The sequence below is a fragment of the Maniola jurtina genome, chromosome 16, assembly GCF_905333055.1.
Source record: "Maniola jurtina chromosome 16, ilManJurt1.1, whole genome shotgun sequence".
Taxonomy (NCBI): domain Eukaryota; kingdom Metazoa; phylum Arthropoda; class Insecta; order Lepidoptera; family Nymphalidae; genus Maniola; species Maniola jurtina.
The window spans coordinates 2,455,873-2,472,042 of record NC_060044.1 but is presented as its reverse complement, the minus strand read 5'-3'; the positions used below and the strand labels follow the sequence as shown (position 1 = coordinate 2,472,042).

The 16,170-nt window shown below is 35.2% G+C and overlaps 3 protein-coding genes across 3 annotated transcripts; 1 reads left to right on the top strand and 2 right to left on the bottom strand.

Moving 5' to 3' along the window:
- Positions 1 to 1,497: 1,497 nt before the first annotated feature.
- Positions 1,498 to 11,572, bottom strand: LOC123873003 (GDP-mannose 4,6 dehydratase). Its single transcript, XM_045917644.1, has 7 exons — positions 11,190 to 11,572; positions 10,702 to 10,786; positions 10,069 to 10,178; positions 8,017 to 8,257; positions 6,108 to 6,340; positions 5,203 to 5,418; positions 1,498 to 4,717 (listed from the first exon to the last, which is right to left on the bottom strand). Exons 1-7 carry the CDS (start codon positions 11,256 to 11,258, stop codon positions 4,586 to 4,588), a joined length of 1,086 nt encoding a protein of 361 aa, XP_045773600.1. The 5' UTR covers positions 11,259 to 11,572; the 3' UTR covers positions 1,498 to 4,585.
- Positions 11,573 to 11,917: 345 nt separating this feature from the next.
- Positions 11,918 to 14,263, top strand: LOC123873001. The gene is made up of 4 exons (XM_045917642.1): positions 11,918 to 12,152; positions 12,316 to 12,477; positions 12,617 to 12,714; positions 13,110 to 14,263. Exons 1-4 carry the CDS (start codon positions 12,061 to 12,063, stop codon positions 14,261 to 14,263), a joined length of 1,506 nt encoding a protein of 501 aa, XP_045773598.1. The 5' UTR covers positions 11,918 to 12,060.
- On the bottom strand, positions 13,764 to 16,096 carry LOC123873002. Its single transcript, XM_045917643.1, has 2 exons — positions 15,798 to 16,096; positions 13,764 to 15,465 (listed from the first exon to the last, which is right to left on the bottom strand). Exons 1-2 carry the CDS (start codon positions 15,979 to 15,981, stop codon positions 14,303 to 14,305), a joined length of 1,347 nt encoding a protein of 448 aa, XP_045773599.1. The 5' UTR covers positions 15,982 to 16,096; the 3' UTR covers positions 13,764 to 14,302.
- Positions 16,097 to 16,170: the final 74 nt, after the last annotated feature.

Below are 16,170 nucleotides of genomic sequence, written 5' to 3'. Positions count from 1 at the left end.
TAGACGCAAATGCCGTGAGCGCACTTCGCTCGCAAACGCACTCTTCTCCTACTTATCCTTTACCACACGCTATGTGGGGTCGGCACAACATGTCTTTTTCTTCCACTCACTTTTGTCATACGTCAACGCATTTTCCATCCCTCTTACACACGTATCCTCTCTTACGCAATCCATCCACCTTTTCTATGGTCTTTCTCTCCTCTTTTTAGGGTTCCGTACTTCAAAAAAAAAGGAACCCTTATAGGATCACTTTGTTGTCTGTCCGTCTGTCACGTCTGTCAAGAAAACCTATAGGGTATTTGCCGTTTACCTAGAATCATGTTTGGCAGGTAGGTAGGTAGGTCTTATATCACAAGTAAAGGAAAAAATCCGAAAACCGTAAATTTGTGGTTACATCACAAAAAATTAAAATGTGTTTCAATTTTCAAAGTAAGATAACTATACCAAGTGGGGTGGTATCATATATTTACCTGTATATTCTAAAACAGAATTTTATGCGCAACAGTTTTGGATTTATCGTGCAAAATGTCGGAAATAATACCCGAGTACGGAACCCTCGGTGCGCGAGTCTGACTCGCACTTGGCCGGTTTTCCTCCCACGTGCATGTTTAACATTCTTCTAGTGACATGATTTTCTCCCTTCCGCATTACATGCCTATACCTTGCCTCTCATCTTTTCTACCACTGGCGCTACTTCCAAACTTCCCTATATTCATTCCTTCTCTTATCCATTCTTGTCACACCTCACTCACATTCACTTACTCATGTCACTTTGTCATTCTTGTCACTCCTCACTCACATTCACTTACTCATGTCACTTTGTCATTCTTGTCACTCCTCACTCACATTCACTTACTCATGTCACTTTGTCATTCTTGTCACTCCTCACTCACATTCACTTACTCATGTCACTTTGTCATTCTTGTCACTCCTCACTCACATTCACTTACTCATGTCACTTTGTCATTCTTGTCACTCCTCACTCACATTCACTTACTCATGTCACTTTTGTCATTCTTGTCACTGTATTCATATCGATATCGATACGACACAAGCATGAGCCTCGTGCACTCGAAATGCAAGAACTAATTATAATTAGTTTGTTTAAGGGTCGGCGGCGCATATTATTAGAAATTATTATTGTTTCTCAGAAAACTTTGTCGTACTCACTCGCGATCATCGAAAGTTAGTTTATATAGTAAGTGTTAAACTAATTTCTAATTTAACCACAATTTCTGATAACTAAGAATATGCGACTCGGCTAAAACTTGTTATGTAAATTGCTTTAAAATCTTGTTCTAACGTCAGTAGGAGAGGTTACCTTACAACTGTTAATAAAATATTTTTGAGTTTTTATAATACGCTTTTTATTAGTCCTCCCTTATGATATCACAGCAGTATAACATTTATCCTGGGAAATCAGAGTTCCACAGAATTTTAAAAGCCTAAAACGTAATCGCGTGCATCATCAAAGATAATAATTAAAACAACAACATAAGATAAACATATTTTATTGCAATATGTTTTATAAATTCGCTTTTGGTAGAAAATCTTTTTTGATAAACACATTTCTTTGTGACAACCGCTATGGTTGCACTATGCCGATTACTTATGTAAACGATTGCTGAAGATAATTAAAAATATATACATTTATTTCAATATATTTAGAATTAGGTACTTATTACAAATTAAAAATGCACATTCAAAATGTACTAAGTTGAATACTTTTATGTGAAAGTGCGCGTGAAAGTTTAACTTAAAACTTCCAAACAAACTAAGTGAATAAATTCAACTTATTTACCTATCTGTTAACAGTAATACAGACATAAAATAAATTTTATCATACATACTTTACACAGGTATTAAATATTATCATATCTTTAATAATGTGGATAATTTACAACAGAATTATTATAGATAGTGTTTATTAAACTATTGTTTAATGTTTAAAACATTAATTACAATTTACAGTAAGTAAAACATTTAATGCAGATGTAGAAAATTAAATTCTAATTCAAAATAAACAAGTTACATTCAATAGGTACTTAGAGCTTCGATAGCTCAACGGTTGAGGAGCGGACTGAATTCCGAAAGGTCGGCGGTTCAAATGCCACCCGTTGCACTATTGTCGTACCCACTCCTAGCACAAGCTTAAAGATTAGTTGGAGGGGAAAGGGGAGTATAAGTCACGATGGCTAATATTCTTTATAAAAAAAATACTTAAAGTACTTATATGGCAATAAATCAATCAAGGCGCAAGTTAGGCTGAAATCGCTAGAGCGTACTTTGACATTTCTCAGACTTAAAAAAAAATGAAACGAAAATCTGTCTTGTTTCAACTGTGAGCAAAATCAAGCTGTGTAGATGTGAGCAAAATAAAAAAAAATAAAAAATACGCTCTGTAGATATCAGCCTTAAAGCGCAAACACATTACCGTGTTGTGGTGTGTTGTAACTCGACAGACGGCGATCGGTGTAATAAATACATTAAATAGTACGTAGGTTCGCAAACAATGATACTGTAGTTTCTTTCTATCTTTAAGCCTAGCTGAAAGAAATCACCAATACTGAACACAGCCAAGTAAATACAAGATAGGTAGTAAAAGTATGATTAAGATGCAGACGGATCACTGTGTTGTGGTGTGAGACACACATTTTATGTGAAGACGTGTGTCGTATTCTCTAGTCTAGTCACTGGTCGCGCGCTGTCACTTGATAGTTGCAAATCTAAATACCTAGATATAGGATCATGTAACATTAACCTAAATAAAACCAGTGATTATAAGTCACTGAAATTACCTGGAATTCTGTGGTTTCATTTTGCTTATCATTAAGGTGATGATCATCGGAAAATTTTAATTTCGCAGTAGAACACCTAAATTTTCTTTTGCCACGTGTAGTTATCACATTATGCTATCGCCGGACTCGGGGCAGTAATTGCATGGGTGTAACATGCAATCCTATTCATGGATTGATGGATACGCCAGGCTGCGTTGCAACACACCACAACACAGTCATCTGTCTGCACCTTTACACTCGAGGTTATACAATGCTTAATTGCTAATCATATAACCGCTTATTAGTTATAACTTATTTTAAATGCACACGTAGGACGACACACTTTGTGCATATAAATATTAACTATACAAGTGTATGTGCGAACTCATAGCTTCGCGATAAATTATGTTAAAAAACACCAAACTGTAATCTATACCTACCTAATAATATACAGTGCATTAACTTATCATTAGGGATTTTCAGAAATTCTACCCAAGCTTAGAATAGTCAGTTAGTAATGTTATGAAACCTGTTTCTTTGGAATAATTACTTGTACAAGATGAGCACTAGCACCGCCATGACAAACAATTGATCTTCATGGCCCCAGTACACTTTAGGCCAACGCATTCAGCGACTGCCGGTATATGTTTTTGCTATCTGAGAATTGCGCTGAGATCTTTTGATGTTTGTATAACAACCCAAAAAATACGCCAAACTGGAAAATTACAGTGACGTCGAGTCTATTGGTTTCCTCTAAACTAAACTTTGAGTATCTGCATCTTTTTTTTAATAGTCCTAAGGGCGGAACATGAATTTTAAATTTAAAGATTAAAATTTTTATTGCACGCTGCAAAAAACAATAGCTAAAGTCACGAGGTTGTACAGTTCTAAATTAAAGTAGGTTTGTCTATCCTTTTTTTATTATATTGGAAAGAAAAAGATGCGAATACTCGAAATTTTAATTGCAATCTCAATAGTACCATTTCAAGTAGGTAAAATGACCGACAACCTACTTGAAAAAATGCCCTATAGTCGATTTTTACATCTCTTCGCGGACCGAAGGAGGCGTGAGGGGATCCCTACCATGCAGAAGCACACGATTGGTTGAACAGTTAGCCCTTGTCGCCAACTTTACTCGCTACTTTTTACTCAAGCAGTTAACCGGTCATTGTAGCACGTTCACCAAGTGCATTGGCCGAGCATTGGGTCAATGTGTGCATGGCGCTTTGTAGTATACGGTTTTCTACAATATCTCAAACTTCGGAATGTATTTAACTGGTAGGTCAATAGTGTCCCACTAGCAATAGAACTTGCAGACGTTAGCTCTGGCAAGTCACTTGATCTATGTAATCAATCCCAACCACTCACTTTTAGCTTAGTTTTGGCAACTAAAAACTTGTATAAATTGACGTTTGACATTACAATGACAGCTGGTTCTGCAAGTTTTATTGCTATTGGACACTTAGCTTATGGATTATTGTAAAATAAAAATTACGATTTATCCCTCAAAGTTTTTTGCAAATATAATACAACTACAGTCAAGAGTTGAGGCCATATTATGAGGTAGTTGAAGAACCAACTTTCCGAATGTTAAAATACGAACATTACAGAGTGCACTTCTACTTTGCTCGGGCTTAATACACTGTTAAAACGGGACAGCGTTATATCGCTGGTATAAATTCGTCTCGTTTTAACTGAAACTTAACTCTGAGCAAGGACATAGTTGCTCTATAGATCTCAGCTAGTCTCAATGTCACCTTAAAGCTCTAATGTTACCCATTCTGACTGTAATCTCACGAGCTATAGTTCTACGCTTGCGGGTTCTTCTTCATGAGCTGGAGGTCTGCTTCCATCATGTCTTTGACGAGCTGGTCGAAGGTCACGCGTGGGGTCCAGCCTAGCTTCTGCTTAGCTTTCGATGGATCCCCAAGAAGTAGGTCCTAGAATAAGTATAGTTTAAATAAAGACCTAGTTTTCCAATTTTTAGTCTCCTTTCTTCTAAGGCCGCGTCGCGTATCAATTTGCTCGGCAATAAAGCCCAGCAGGACTTTCAGTGATAAGCAATTTTTATAGCTCTTTACATACTAAGCTACTGAGAACTTGCCATATAACAAGCCGGGCTATGCAGCCCAGCAAGACTTTCAACAATATGTAATTTTTATAGCTCTTTACATTTTAAACTGTGATACCAAGATATTTCTATATCAAGCCGGACTATACAGTACAGCATTTTTTTCGGCAAGATGCAATTTTTATAGCCCTGTTTAAACCGAATTGTGTTGCCATAATAGTCCAGCAATTTTTTCAGCAAGATGCAATTCTTAGACCTTTCACAAACTAAACTGCTGTCAACAACTTACTATATGTCTAACAGGACTGTATAGCCCAGCAATTATTTCGGCAATATGCAATTTTTATTACTCACCACTTCAGTAGGTCGGAAGTATTTAGGGTTGACAGTGACCAGCAAGTCGTCCGTGTCGGCATCATGGCCGGTCTCGTCCACGCCTGTGCCCTTCCATGTCACTTGTCTCCCGACGTATGCAAAGGATTTCTCCACAAATTCTCTCACACTGTGCGATTCCCCGGTCGCGACCACGAAGTCTTCTGGTTCCTCTTGTTGTAGCATTAGCCACATAGCCTGAAAGAATAAAAATAAATGTAAGTAATTTGTAGAGGCATGGCTGGTGGCAATGGTTCAAAATGTTCTATATCTAGATTTAGCCCAGTCATTTGGTAATTTTAGATGGAAAGTTTTCCGGGAGTTGTGCAAATTGGTGGTTATATAGATTTCGATGTGCTCTTTCTGAATTTTTATTTTGTCACCTCGTCTTTGCCGCTCGCGCCGCCATCTTGGAAAAATGGTGTCCAAAAAACAGTTTTTTGACGATAACTTCTTTCCCACTCATTTTACGATAAAAATGGCCTTGTAACAATTGAACTAGAGACAATTTCCTACAATTTGTGTAGTCAGTTTTTTTTTGTAGACTCAATACTTTTAGCGTAGGAACGCCACAAAGCCCACTCCAACACTCGTTTTGGCTAAATAACTCATTTCCTTTGACTCCAGAAGGGTCTACCTCTACATAATTGGTGTGACTCCTGTCTCTCTTGTTATGAGATTCTCCAGTTCCATTCTTCATGAAGTCTGTATTTTGACCACACATAATCTTCCTGTAAGAGAATAATCTTTTACAAGAAGGTCACGTGTGGTCAAATAATCTTTGGCTCAGTTCCTCTTGCTATCCTCGATCTCCAATTCTGAAGACTTCATGAGCCCCATACGTATCTTGGCCAGGCATGATCTTAATTTAAGGGGATATATCTCACCTCAACATAATCTTTGGCGTGTCCCCAGTCCCTCTTGCTGTCCAGGTTCCCCAGCTCCAGAGTCTTCATGAGGCCAAGCTGTATCTTGGCCACGCCGCGAGTTATCTTCCTCGTCACGAAGTTCTCCCCTCGGCGCGGGCTCTCGTGGTTGAAGAGCAGACCGTTGCATGCAAACATGCCGTACGCTTCTCGGTAGTTTACCACTATCCAATAGCCGTATAGCTTCGCACATGCTGTGGGCCAAAATGTAATTTATTATTAGATGACAGACGATCGTTTTTGGTCTGGCATATTTGATTTGTTCAGATCATATCCGATCCAAAAAAATGTTAATACACATTTAAAAAATTACAATCATGGAATGACCATGTGTACCATGTACAATGACCATTCCGGTGTATCATAAGCCTGGTTGGGTTTATCTGTGCACCGGCGTTCCTTGTGTTCGCTCTTTAACGTTATATTATAGTACTTTACGCACGCACGCACGCACGCACGCACGCACGCACGCACGCACGCACGCACGCACACACACACACACACACACACACACACACAAACTTTCTCCTTAATAATATTAGTGTGATACCTACACTACACGTATGCAAGCTATTTCTGCATTAAATTGTGAAATACTGGCCGATAGATAGGTAGAAAACAGCAATAAAATTATTGCTTAGTGTAAAAACTACCCTTCAAATCAGTTTACAATAAAACCAAGACCCTGAGTATGAATCAGTCAGGTGTGCAATTTCCTAACAATGCAGACCATGAATGTCATCTTATTGTTCTCGTGGCGTTAGTTGTGAATGCCAAAGTTAGTTTCGTGTAGACTGTAGGTAGATAACAGATAACAATTCTGTTATGGCATCGTACCCGTATATTTGCTATGTACATATAAGTATAGCAATAGGGTATTTTACTCTATTTTTTTTATTACTTTATTATAAACTAGCTGATGCCCGCGACTTCGTTCGCGTGGATGTAGTTTTTTAAAAATCCCGTGGGAACTCTTTGATTTTCCGGGATAAAAAGTAGCCTATGTGCTAATCCAGAGTATAATCTATCTCCATTCTAAATTTCAGCCCAATCCGTCCAGTAGTTTTTGCGTGAAGGAGTAACAAACATACACACATACACACACACACACACATACAAACTTTCGCCTTTATAATATTAGTGTGATGTGATAGTGTGACTAGGATAAAAATAATAACGTAAACTGAAAAAAACTAATTAAATCGATCAAATAACAAAAAAGTTATAAGCATTTAAATATTTCAGATTAGACAGAGATAGCGATAATAGCATTATAACGTCACTCCATGCTAATGCTATAGTAGCTTCGTGCGGTTTCATACAAATTTTCGTTTTGCGAGAAAGGGATAGAAGACCCTCCCACTCCAAAATTAAAATGCCTGTAACTTTATTATTCATTTATTTTTTATTTAACTTTGTAAATCTTTGTTGGATTTTAATATTTTTTTCAGCGTACGTCATTATTTTTATCCTAATTTATAATAAAGTAATAATATTTATCAAATTCAAAAGTAGGAAAATACCCAATTAGTTTACTTTTATTTCTATTCGATACCAAGTTAATTCTTGGCCGTTAATTCACATGATTCAAAGTAAAAGTACGTTAAGAAAATGAATTTTGATATATAATATTAATAATACCTACTTAATATTATAAATCCGTGCGAAAGAGTATCTATCTGTCTATATGTTACCTTTTCACGGTTTGACAGCTGAACCCATGTTGATGAAACATGGGTTCAGCGGGATGTACCTACCCTATAGGTTTCTTGACAGGCACGATAGACAGACAGACAACGAAGTGATTTTATACGGGTTCCTTTTTTCCTTTGAGGTACGGATCCCTAAAAATGCAGTTTATTTGACTCACCGTATGGCGATCGGGGGTAAAACGGCGTCTTTTCAGTCTGCGGAACTTCCACGACTTTCCCATAAAGCTCCGAGGTGGAAGCCTGGTATATCTTGGTCTCTTTCTCTAACCCCGCAGTTCTGACGGCTTCTAATAACCTCAGAGTACCAAGAGCGTCGACTTGCGCCGTGTACTCGCTTAGTTCGAAGGACACTTTGACGTGTGATTGGGCTCCTAGATTGTATATTTCTTTGGGTCTTATCTGAAATTAAGATACATAATTTCTTTATTGTAACACAAAACATTACCCATTAGGTAATTTATTTTATTTAGAATTCTGTATTGCACACACAAACATACATAATATACAGAACACACAGAAGAAACTATACATCTAACTATACAAGAAGAAAATATACATTTGCACCCTGCAAAGGCGGTTTTATTGCTAAAGCAATATCTTAAAAGCAACCTTTAGTGAAAGAATTATATGACCAGAGCGCAGGATGGTGCACAAAGAAAAATTATATTACGTTAAATTAATAAAAAAATAAGAATTAAATTAATAAGAATAAAAAAAAAACTGATTTAGAATGCACAGGTAAAGCCCTTTCATATATCCCATTTGGTATGTTAATCTTTCTTTGGAAGTTGAAAATACTAATTATCTGTTCAGGAACTCATTTTAATTTTTTTTGTAATGTAACCAAAATTCACGGTTTTCGGATTTCCCCCTTAAGTGTGCCATAAGACCTACCTACCTTCCAAACATGATTCTAGGTCTGCAACGGGAAGTACCCTAATTATTATTAGTGGTACTTACTACTGTACTTTTAGGTACTAGTTTTGTAAATACATATCTATTTTGATTTTGCGATAACCTCGTTCTACTTAATAGTTTTCAACCATGTGTCTTGGATAGCCGGAATTACCGACAATCAAAGATAAGGAAACATGTCGGTATTTGTAGGGTTTTTTGAATTATCGCAATCGTCAAAATCATTTACATGTAAGTAAATGTATGTTACATGGATATTGGAATATCTGTTAAGCACTTGGTCTGCAGGAATCATCTAGTATTTCATAATCTCACGATTTTTCTATATTAGTAACAATATTTTTAATATCTTTTCAAATTAGATATAAAAGAATTTTCAAAAGCGGTTTATCAGTATTTAGTAACGTTTAGATTTTAAAATAACATTTTCAAGAATATATAGCTATAACATGTATTTAATAATGAATAATGAAAACACAAATAGATATACTTACACACTTCATGGAAAATTAACTCTGCATTTATTATTTTATTATGTAAATCTCTCTTTCCATAACAGTTAGTGTTACATGGAGTTAATAACAATACCTAATTAACAACATGGTACAGGCCTTGAAAGTCATGCACAAATAGGGTGACCAAATGTATGATTTAAAATTTGAATGTTCACACAAAATAATCTTCATTTAATTTTAATAGGTATTTTTCTATGTGGATTACAATTAATATGGTTCTTTGTAATAAATAACTAAACATTCTTATAAAGTTATTTATTTTGGTTTGGTAAAAGAAAAAATAAATTTTGGTTTTAAAAAAGAAGGTTTCGGTAAAAGTGGTCACTGCAAGAATTTCTACTATAATTTTTACTACTAAAACTTTATTATAATTTTATGTAATCTATACTAATATTATAAAGAAAAAAAGATTTGTTTGTTTGTAATTGATAGACTCTGGAACTACTGAAAATACCTTGAACCAATTTTAATAACTCTCACCATTAGAAAGCTTCTCTATCCAAGTAACATAGGCTATATTATATTCTTATATTTTAATAGGTACATAGCAAACACCAAAGTGAAGCCGGGTGGATCAGCCAGTTAAACAAAATTAGCCCTAGTCAATTATTTATCACTAGTTTGAATTTACACAGCCACACTAATTTATTAGCTGGTACCAAAAATATACCTATGGAATCACTATCATATTCTAGCAAATAAATTCGAATCACTATCATATTCTAGCAAATAAATTCTTTTCAATTCTAACTTAGGACATCAAAAAGAGTATATGCTCACCTTAGTTATAATGCTAATAAGGCAGGTTGTGTCAGTGAGGTCTCCATAGTGTAAATGCATCTGTCCACCTGTGTGGCACGCTGGCTGTCCATATAAATGCTGAATGCGACCTGGTACAAAAGATTGCATTTTTCCAATATGGAGTAACATATCATTTCCTAATGAAATCCCTTTAATGTAAACACTACAAATATACTGGAGGTGCACTGCTCACACAATAGACAGAAACGTTTCAGTGCGAAAACCTGCCAAGTCACAGCAAAGAAAAGCTTAAATTGCTCTTTACTGCCCATCCACTTAGCTGATTTTGATGTTTGGTACAGAGATTGCTTGCATCCTAGGAAAGGACATAAGACTACTTTTGGTCCTGGAAAATCAAAGTTCTCACAGGAAATCCTAAATTCACATGGGTGAAGTTGCTAGCATCATCTTGGCACAGCTTGCATCCTGAAGAACAACATAGACTCTTTTTTGTCCCAAAATATCAAAAAGTTCCCACAGGATTTTAAAAATCTGAATATAGGAAGTCTCAGGCATCATCTAGTTACAAATTAATTTCTTTATGGAGAACAAAATTATATTTATTATTAATTTTTCTTATTACATTTGGTACAGAACTTTTTGAAAGCTTACCTGTATTAAAAGAAGATGATCTTCTGAGTATTCCATGAACTTCATAACCTTTCTCTATCAAGAACTCTGCAAGATATGATCCATCCTGAAAAAACTCTCATACAGAAACTTGCATAAATAATTATGCTACCCTAATTGATGATCATAAATGCATGACAATGATTGAACAATCATTTGTTATTCTCATTATAAGGGAAGTTGTCTATATTATTGTGTACTTAGTCTAACCTTGCAAAAACAGCAAAACAATAGTTTTATTGAGATAAATTAAAAAGGTGCTTAAAAAAAGTAAGTCTTGTCTAGTCCAGGAAGTAATCTTTATAGAAAATGAAAATAATGCAATAACTGATGTGTAAAAAGACTGTAAGGTAATAGTAGGTACCTAATATAATATTTTTCTATCTAATAGTTTTTAATGCCAACTAGGCATACCTGCTGAGCAGTAGTTCATTATCTAGTCCTAGAGCTATAATTTAAAAAAATGTTACCTGTCCAGTTATACCAGTGATTAACGCCACCTTCCTGTTTCCATTCATGCTTGAACCCTCGCCGGACATTTTCAGTTATAATTTTGTTATTTATTTAAAAGATTTAACACGAAACACGTCCACACCTAGCGAGCCGGCAGTGTCTTATAGGTGTGATAAGCTTATCAAAAACACTCCAGTGCATACCTACTCAACCATCAAATTGTACAAAAAATACAGGTACGACAGCTTTTTTATCGCTCGTATTTACAACACTTAGCTAATGGATGTCTGATAAAACAATATTACCTAGTAATTATTGAGAATTTATCGTAAAACCCAAGTTTTTTCATATAAACAAAACCTTGACCAAGGTACGAATTATGTACTACTAAATGTCATAATTTCTGAACGATTCATCACAGATCACTATATAGGTACCAGCGATTCATTTGTCAAAGCCTCTTTTTTTTTTTCTCTCGTCTGGCTTTTACAATGATTAGCCAATGTCAAGTTTGTAGTTTGTAACAAGTTAGCTAAACTATACAAGTATGGACCCCGTCTGTACCGGTGCTCGCCGACATACGCACGGCACCCCCTTAGAGCGCTTTCCAGTCAGTTTTAACAAAAAAAAAACACTCCAAAAAGTCACGACACGCGCGCCAGCAAACGCCACCACAGACGAAGTCCTGTCAAAGCCTCGTCATGCATTCACGTACCTACTAGCACTTTGTTCACACACAATGAAGATGCTGACGCAAAGCTGAGCGCAGAGGGCGCTAGAAGCGCGATGGCCGCTGTCATTTTGTAATTGCTTTGTTTACATCAGTTTGCAAATCGATTTTTTGCTGTTTTTTGTGGTTAAAACCTATCGATCAACGCAATACTTGATATGTATTCTACCTGGAAGCTCAAAGAATTGAAAGACGAATTAAAAAAACGAGGAGGGAGGATAACTGGAAAGAAATCGGAACTTGTAGAAAGGTAGTCCTAATATATATTATTAATTTTTTTTAGTGGTCTTTTATATAATTAGCACCTTTTTTTTGGATTTGAATGTTTTTATTCTTAAATAATTCATGTTAAAAAATTAAGTATAGTCCTGAGATCGTTACTTTAGTACATAATATATGTTTTTAATTTTTAGGTTAGAAGCCTACGATCGAAATTTTAATTTTGGTCACCAAACCCTGCAAGCTTCTCAAAGCCAAGCAATTGACGTACCTGCTGTAGAACTTTACAAAGACGTTAATAGCTCCACCATATTGCCGAAGATTACCAAACATCATATTCAAAGTTACTTTGATAGGTAGGTACCTAGTGCTTATAATAACAAATAATATAATATAATTCTTTCAAAAGACATTTAATATAATAATACTGTTCCTTTATTTATCATGTAATACCCTAAGCCTCATTCAGTCCTCATGCATTGGTATTTATTTCAGATTCAATAAAAATATCTGCGATGCTGTTAAATTGTATGAATCGAGATACCTTCTTGTTTTACGATCAGCAACATCTGGCCAAGATACTTACCTAAAAGGTAGGCTTATTTCCACTTATACTAGACTAGCTATTTAATTTTAACTAGCTGATGCCTTGGAAATTGTGTGGAATAAGTTTTTTGATTAAGTACTACTGAAACTCCTCACACAATATTCCAGGATAAAAAGTAGCCACTCTTCAGGTTCTTAACTATACCCATACAAAAAATCACATTCCATTGCTCTGTTGTGGCGTGATTGAAGGACAAATGAATAAACCAACAAACAAACATACTTTTGCATTTTTAATATTAGTAGGATATAAGAAAATAAAAGGCGATGACTGAAATAATATGCAACTACTATTGATTGTGGTATGACAGTGTGGTTTTAGATTTTGTTTGTGTACTTGCCTTAATTTGATAATTAAAATTTATTATACCTATACTTCCAGGTTATTGCAAGGCATCCATGAAACAACTTCAATACGAGATTAACATCAAATTAAATAACGATGGAATGCCTGAAGAGGCAAACTGTGAATGTGCAGCAGGTGAAGGCAATGAAGCCCACTGTAAACACATTGCTGTGGTGCTTCTTGCAGCAGAAAACATTGTCCAGCAAAAAATAATAATACTTCATGAAGTTTCTACGTCACAACTACAGACATTCCATAAGCCATCAAGGAAATATTATGCTACTCCATTACGAGCTTCCAGATTCCCATCAAAAAGGGATATAAATAATACTGTCTTCTCGCCATACTTGAAGCAAAACCCTGATTTTGACAAGAAGGCATTTCAATGCAGATTCCAGTCCATGATTCTAAATTATCCACAGTCATCAATGCCTATAAAACAGATATATCCTGTAGCCAGCCAACGAAGCATATGTTTGGACCATGAGTACTTGGAAAAAAGTGCTATAGATTGTTTTTTAGAATCTATGGTATTGCAAAATGTATCAGAACAAAAGATTCTGGAAATAGAAAGGGAGACTCGAGGACAAAGCAATAACCCAAAATGGCATAGTTACAGAAAAACCCATATAACAGCCAGCATTTTTCAAACTGTGTGCCATTTAAAAACTGAAAGTTTATTGAAATATTCCAGTCAAATCTTACATAAAACTACAATAAAAACCAAAGCAATGGCACATGGTAATATAAATGAAAAAATTGCAATGAAAAAATATATGGACACTTTTAATCTTGAAATTACAGAATGTGGGTTATTTTTGAGTAAGGAACGTCCTTACCTAGGAGCATCCCCTGATGGCTTACTGGGATCAGAAACAATAATAGAAGTAAAATGTCCATATAGTTCGCGGAACAAAGAAGTTTGTCCACTAAATGTGCCATATCTACAATATGAAAATGGGAAACTCTCTTTGAAAAAGAACAACATATATTACTATCAAATACAAGGGCAATTGTATGTCACAAAAAGGAAATTTTGCAACTTATTGGTTTATACCTTCAAAAGTTTAGAAGTCATATTCATTGATTATGATGAAGAATTCATTAAGTACATGTTAGAAAAACTTGATTATTTTTATCACAACTTCTTTAAAGCTGCTGTGATTAAAAAACTCCTATATAAAGAATAATAATGTCTAATAAAAAATTTATATAAGATTAAACAGCTTTTATTTCATAATATTTTCTCTAAAATTACATACAAAAGCACAAATGAATAAAATTCTTGATGATAAGGCTACGTGGTATGGGCTTAATTCACTTTTTAAAATCTTGTAAGTTTTGGCTAGCCCAATAATACGTTCTATGTGCACTCGTTTGCTTGCTAGTTTTCGATCCTGGACTATTCTAATACCAGGTATTTGTGTCTTTCCTTTCAAATATGTTGGAATATTAATAGTAACGTCTTTTGTAGCAAATATATCCTGCACATTGAAACCTCTATCAGCCATAATAGAGTCGCCACTGTCACAACGATTAACCAGCTCAGATCTTTCTATGATCTGTCTATCACTGACAGAACCACCATAACATTCTGAGATATATGATATTAGACCACCAGGTGTTGCCCCAATCATAGCCTTCACAGTATTTTTGTGTTTATAATTGCTGAATGTCACTTGCTGTGCTATAGGATTACCAGGCTTTGTAATGGGTATTTCCGTTGTGTCCACAATAATTCTTGTACTCGGAAAACCTCTTTTAAATGCCTCCGGCATAAAGTATTCAACTAATTCTTTAGTGGGCCAAATATCAATTAAATTCCATATTTCATACATAAAATTGATCCATGTTATAAAAATGTTTGCAACATTAGTTTCTGAAATACCAAACAAAAATGCCAACTCAAAATCTGGTAAATACCTTCTAAGTTTCATCATTGTTATTAACATTTGGTCACGAACACAAACATTCATAACTGTACTTCTCAAATAGTTTAAATTATAGCACATAGGAGTTAATGTGTCTAAGAGCAGCATGAATTTGTCATAGTTTTCAAGACCGGTATAAAAATGAATAGTTTTATTATTGCCTCTCATAGCTTCTAGTGATAATATTCCTAAAGTACTACCACACTGAGTGCTAACAGATATTGCTTTTGGAGTAATGTCTTCTGTTGAGGACTCTATTATTGTAGATATTTCTATTTCAGTACTCGTAGAGGGTTCTGGAATACTTTCATCCACAGTTGGTTGACCGAAGTCAATTTGGCGTCTGCTTCTTGCCAAATATCGACGGGCTCTTGATGTAGGCGTTGTTGACACATGGGTGGACCAAGGAAATATGCTTGGTATGGTCCCCTTTTTTAAATACCTGCATATTTGAGGATATCCTGAAAAATAAAAATAAATTGAACAAGTCAGCAATATTATTTGTCTAAACTAGTATTGTAACATAACTAGTAAGATAAAAAATAAGAGCTTTTTAGACCAGGCCTAAAACTATAGGTGGATAAAGGGTGACAGGATACATAGTGATACATTAGTGATGCATGGTTTGTTTATTCTTTAAAAGAAACTAGGGAAATATTCAAACCAAATTATGTGTGTTGGAAATCAGCTTTCAAACACAGTAAAATATTTATAGTTCCATGAACACACTGGTACAAATGATAACTGCGATTCTGTTACACTAATGACTGAAATTAGATACTTTTTAACTCACCTGTGTAAGCTGACTCTCCTACATAATCAGACTCTTGGAAATGATTCCGACATAACCTGCTATGCAAAGTCGCCACAAAATTTTTGCGACGTATAACCTTCTCCCACTGTTTTTTTAACTTTGGATCTTTCGGAAATAAATGGACACCGGAGTTAGTACATCCTGGCACAGCACAAAGAGGCATATTTTGAGAAAATTAAAAAATTACTTTGTGAAAGGTTATTAAACGTATGAATATGACAGTTTTCAATGGCCATGGCGACGATGCGCCATCTGGCGTGATAAAATGGCAGTCAGCATCCCCATTATACTGAATACACTACAATTCCTGAACGCTAACGTAAAAATCAAAAATCGAAGCCACAGACGAATA

Bases quoted from the DNA above. Each gene is read 5' to 3' on its own strand.
- LOC123873003 (XM_045917644.1), bottom strand. From the start codon at position 11,258: ATGTCCGGCGAGGGTTCAAGCATGAATGGAAACAGGAAGGTGGCGTTA. The intron at 8,258-10,068 runs GTGAGCATATAC...TCTTAATTTCAG, and splicing joins TTATTAGCATTATAACTAAG to ATAAGACCCAAAGAAATATA. The intron at 5,419-6,107 runs GTGAGATATATC...TTATTCTTTCAG, and splicing joins ACGCCAAAGATTATGTTGAG to GCTATGTGGCTAATGCTACA.
- LOC123873002 (XM_045917643.1), bottom strand. From the start codon at position 15,981: ATGCCTCTTTGTGCTGTGCCAGGATGTACTAACTCCGGTGTCCATTTA. The intron at 15,466-15,797 runs GTGAGTTAAAAA...TTTATTTTTCAG, and splicing joins AGGAGAGTCAGCTTACACAG to GATATCCTCAAATATGCAGG.
- LOC123873001 (XM_045917642.1), top strand. From the start codon at position 12,061: ATGTATTCTACCTGGAAGCTCAAAGAATTGAAAGACGAATTAAAAAAA. The intron at 12,478-12,616 runs GTAGGTACCTAG...TATTTATTTCAG, and splicing joins ATTCAAAGTTACTTTGATAG to ATTCAATAAAAATATCTGCG. The intron at 12,715-13,109 runs GTAGGCTTATTT...CTATACTTCCAG, and splicing joins CCAAGATACTTACCTAAAAG to GTTATTGCAAGGCATCCATG.